Source organism: Nicrophorus vespilloides, unplaced genomic scaffold (genome assembly GCF_001412225.1).
Source record: "Nicrophorus vespilloides isolate i.1.1-1 unplaced genomic scaffold, Nicve_v1.0, whole genome shotgun sequence".
NCBI classification, from domain to species: Eukaryota; Metazoa; Arthropoda; class Insecta; order Coleoptera; family Silphidae; genus Nicrophorus; species Nicrophorus vespilloides.
In genome coordinates, this window is record NW_017096782.1 from 17,917 (window position 1) to 22,997 (window position 5,081).

Consider the following 5,081-nt stretch of genomic DNA (forward strand, 5'->3'; position numbering starts at 1 on the left):
AATACGTAACAACAACAACAAAAAACAAAACTCATTGAATTAAATCGCGCTCGAAATGACAATAATTTCCGTAATCTATAATATTTCATGTCTGATTCACTCGCTCGCAAATACAGTCAACACCTTAATCGACTTTTGCTCTTTCTCTCTGTGCGATTAAAGCAATTATTGTTAACATAAGTAAAGAATAGTTGAATCAATCGTTAAGTTATAATTATCGAAATTATAGATGATTTAGATTGAAAAGTAAACTAAATCTAAATTTATCGTTTTAGTTAACATGAGTAAACAATATAGTTCAATCAATGGTTAAATATTTAATTTATGGTCTTGCATAGTGCGATTTCGATCAGTGCGGATATAGCAAAATACCCGCACTGTGCGAGCAATTGCTAATAGATTTCTACAACAACAACATAAACAAAATTGCGGACAACGGAATATATGATGGCAACCGTAACCAAGTTACGAAACAATAATAATAATTGCAGCGATATTAGTTTGTTTCGTTAAGTTATAATTATCGAAATTATAGATGATTTAGATTGCAAAAGTAAACTAAATCTAAATTTATCGTTTTAGTTAACATGAGTAAACAATATAGTTCAATCAATGGTTAAGTATTTAATTTTTGGTCTTGCATAGTGCGATTTCGATCAGTGCGGATATAGCAAAATGCGAGCAATTGCTAATAGATTTCTACAAAAAAATAAACAAAATTGCGGACAACGGAATATATAGATGGCAACCGTAACCAAAGTTACGAAACAATAATAATAATTGCAGCGATATTAGTTTGTTGTTGTTAATGCATTTGTTTTTTTTGCTACATTGTCCATTGAATACGTAACAACAAAAAGAAAACAAAAACACAAACCTCATTGAATTTAAATCGCGCTCGAAATGACAATAATTTCCGTAATCTATAATATTTCATGTCTGATTCACTCGCTCGCAAAATCAGTCAACACCTTAATCGACCTTTTGCTCTTTCTGTACGATTAAAGCCCGGTTGGGGAACGTTCGAGAAATAATTCGTAAACAAAGCGTTTTCGATTTCCTCGCAATCCGAAAAATTTTGATTTTCTTACCGCGTAATTCAATCCGGTGAGATCGGCGTCGCCGCTCTGCAACCATTCGTAGAACTCCATCGCGTTGTCGGTGGGATCGCCCTCGCCGTACGTCGCCAAGCAGAAGACGGCCAGAGAGTTCGGGATTTGCTTCAAATTCACCAATTCTTCCTGAAAAAAAAATTGTTACAAGAACATTAGTTTCTTTCGATGTTTATGTTGAAAGTTAAGACTCACCATCTCGCATTCCTCGGGATCAGCCACCATTCCTTTGAGACGATACCTCATACCTTCTTTGGCGAGTCGACCGGCGAACTCTTCGCCAGTTCCCGTTTGACTTCCGTAGAACACGACCAAACTCCTGCCGGACGTCTTCAGTTTCTTGATGAAGGAATTATCCGAAGACGACTGTATCGTCATCGCCGTTGGTCTAAAACACACACACACATTCCATATTAACGCAATCTTTGGACTTTAATTTCTAAATCATATTTAGTATACTAGTTTTTGCGACAAACAATTCAAGTTCAAGTTTACATCTTTAAGTAAATTTAACACTCATCTTTTTCATCAAATTATTTAATTGCTTGTTAAAATATGCAAAAATCTATTTAATGTACTAAATTTTCCATCAGATTTACGTGAAAGATACGCACATGCACGTCAAAGTGTATTGAGAAAGAAGCCCGGGAGGAGAAAGTCGATGGATAAAGAAAAAGAAGAAATATTACAAATAAAACCTTGAGCAAATTTCACTCTCAAGTTTCACCGGCAAATTTAGAAAAGCCATTTGTTTAATTGCTCACTTATTATCATTTAAACACTTCCCCAAAAAAAATGTCCACTTACTGACTATGTAGTTTGATTTGAAGCAAGGTGTTTAAATACTCTACAGATTTACATGTGAAAATTCGCTATAATTTTAACATTTTCAACTTTAATGATCTAACAAAAACCAACTTTATTGATGTAACTGTTAAAAGTTGTAACCAATCGTTAGAGTTTCGTATGAACAAAATGTTAAATTTGTATATTTTAAATTAAAGTGTTCGTCTTTTCGAAACTAATTCTTAAACTGTACGAAGATGTTGAAAGTTTTAAGTTAAGAAATTTAAATGTCTTTCGCAATGTTAAACTCGGGAAGAAATGAAAAGGAAAGCGCGCTTTTTTCGAGTAGGCGACACACTTTCCGGCAAAAAAAAAAAAAAACATAAACGAAACCGAGTTCACAAGTTTAAGGTCGTCAAGTATATATATATTTGAAGAAAACAAAAAATGCGAGGAATTTCGACGAAAAAAAAAAAATGATCAAGTTACGTTACGTTACGTAATCCGATTGTGTAAAGTAATGATTGTACGTTTTGTTTACTCACTGTATGGAATAGGTTTTTCCGTTGGATGTCGGATCCTGCTTCTTCTTCTCCTTGGTGAAGTACCATGTTGCTATGACGATAATGACGGCGAGGAGGATGAGATCCAGAGGGCCGAAGAGCGATTCCGCGACTTCGGCGGTCATCTGTTCGGTGCCGATGTCCGCTTCGACTTCCATGGCTTTCAACTGGAAAATTTCCTTCTTCGTTTAATAGTCCGAATGAGCTGATGTTGATGATGATGAGTGTGCGAGCGGCAAGCGCAACGTGCGGAGTGGAGGAGAGCGCGACGATTTCAGCGAGAAGAGTCGAAAGTCTAATTATCGTGTGCGTGGATAGTGTATATATATACGACCGAAATGGAGAGAGATAGAAAGAAAGGAAGAGAGAGAGAGAAATGTATCTCCTCGCACTGCACTGTCCGCTATACGACTGAGCGCTTCGACTGCTCTACACCAATGTTATAGAACAGTCACGACATATCTATTTAATGGGGAAACGAAACGCACACTTGCTTACTTCTCCTACTTACTCTATAGATTTAAAAAGAAACAACAAGTAGAAGGACGTCGTAGTCCGTCGCTGATAATAGAGAATAGACGTCGTTAACGCACGACGATGATAACGACAAATTGCTAAATCCGTATCGCTTCACTTACTTTAAATCTAGACATCAGTGAAACAAACGTAAATCTTCAATTTTCATATACATCTAGAGATCATTGAAACAAAATGTAATCTCCGCATATGAAAAAACAAACGATTACTTGATAATTTATGAAAATTTCAAATGTTTACTTTAATCAAGAGAGCATTGAAACAATAGTGCATCTCCAAATAACAAAAAAAAGACTACTATGTTGATTCATTCTTAATGTTGCTCTAAATGTTCATATACATCTAGAGATCATTGAAACAAAATGTAATCTCCGCATATAAAAAACAAACGATTACTTATAATTTATGAAAATTCCAATGTTCACTATGATCAAGAGATCATTGAAACAATAGTGAATCTCCGCATATGAAAAAACAAACGATTACTTCATAATTTATGAAAATTCAAATGTTTACTTTGATCAAGAGAGCATTGAAACAATAGTGCATCTCCAAATAACAAAAAAAAAGACTACTATGTTGATTCATTCTTAATGTTGCTCTAAATGTTCATATACATCTAGAGATCATTGAAACAAAATAATCCCATATGAATCTCCGCATATGAAAAAACAAACGATTACTTCATAATTTATGAAAATTTCAAATGTTTACTTTAATCAAGAGAGCATTGAAACAATAGTGCATCTCCAAATAACAAAAAAAAAAGACTACTATGTTGATTCATTCTTAATGAAAATTCTAAATGTTCATATACATCTGGAGATCATTGAAACAAAATTGAATCTCCGCATATGAAAAAACAAATGATTACTTCATAATTTATAAAAATTCCAAATGTTTACTTTGATCAAGAGAGCATTGAAACAATAGTGCATCTCCAAATAACAAAAAAAAACGCGACTACTATGTTGATTCATTCTTTATGAAAATTCTAAATGTTCATATACATCTGGAGATCATTGAAACAAAATTGAATCTCCGCATATGAAAAAACAAACGATTACTTCATAATTTATGAAAATTCCAAATGTTTACTTTAATCAAGAGAGCATTGAAACAATAGTGCATCTCCAAATAAAACAAAAAAAAGACTACTATGTTGATTCATTCTTAATGTTGCTCTAAATGTTCATATACATCTAGAGATCATTGAAACAAAATGTAATCTTCGCATATCGAAAAACAAACGATTACTTCATAATTTATGAAAATTCCAAATTCCAATGTTTACTACTTTGATCAAGAAAGCATTGAAACAATAGTGCATCTCCAAATAACAAAAAAAAAAACGACTACTATGTTGATTCATTCTTTATGAAAATTCTAAATCTTGCTCTAAATGTTCATATACATCTAGAGATCATTGAAACAAAATGTAATCTTCGCATATGAAAAAACAAACGATTACTTGATAATTTATGAAAATTCCAAATTGCAATGTTTACTACTTTGATCAAGAGAGCATTGAAACAATAGTGCATCTCCAAATAACAAAAAAAAGACTACTATGTTGATTCATTCTTAATGTTGCTCTAAATGTTCATATACATCTAGAGATCATTGAAACAAAATTGAATCTCCGCATATCAAAAAACAAACGATTAATTCATAATTTATGAAAATTCCAATGTTTACTTTAATCAAGAAAGCATTGAAACAATAGTGCATCTCCAAATAACAAAAAACACGAATACTACTTAATTAGTGAAACTTTAATATTTCATTTAAATCTAGAAATCATTAAAACAAAAGTGAATTACCAAATACTATGTTTATACTTTATATAAATTCTAAATGCTGCTCTAAATCTAGACATCATTGAAACAAAAGTAAATCTTCTATTATGAAAATTTATATCTTCATATACATCTAGAGATCATTGAAACAAAATTGAATCTCCCCACATCAAAAACCAAACGATTACTTCATAATTTATGAAAATTCCAATGTTTACTTTGATCAAGAGAGCATTGAAACAATAGTGCATCTCCAAATAACAAAAAACACGAATACTTCAGAA

At 32.4% G+C, this 5,081-nt stretch overlaps 1 protein-coding gene across 1 annotated transcript in view; it reads right to left on the bottom strand.

Annotated features, from left to right (window-relative positions):
- Window positions 1–2,917, bottom strand: part of LOC108558177 (NADPH--cytochrome P450 reductase) — a 7,420-nt gene extending 4,503 nt beyond the window's left edge. Inside the window, exons 1-3 of the mRNA XM_017915004.1 lie at window positions 2,444–2,917; window positions 1,308–1,500; window positions 1,092–1,241 (exon numbers count right to left, since the gene is read on the bottom strand). Of these exons, the coding sequence (XP_017770493.1) occupies window positions 1,092–1,241; window positions 1,308–1,500; window positions 2,444–2,619 (519 nt within the window). The 5' untranslated portion in view covers window positions 2,620–2,917. The remainder of the gene's footprint in view (window positions 1–1,091; window positions 1,242–1,307; window positions 1,501–2,443) is intronic.
- Window positions 2,918–5,081: the final 2,164 nt, after the last annotated feature.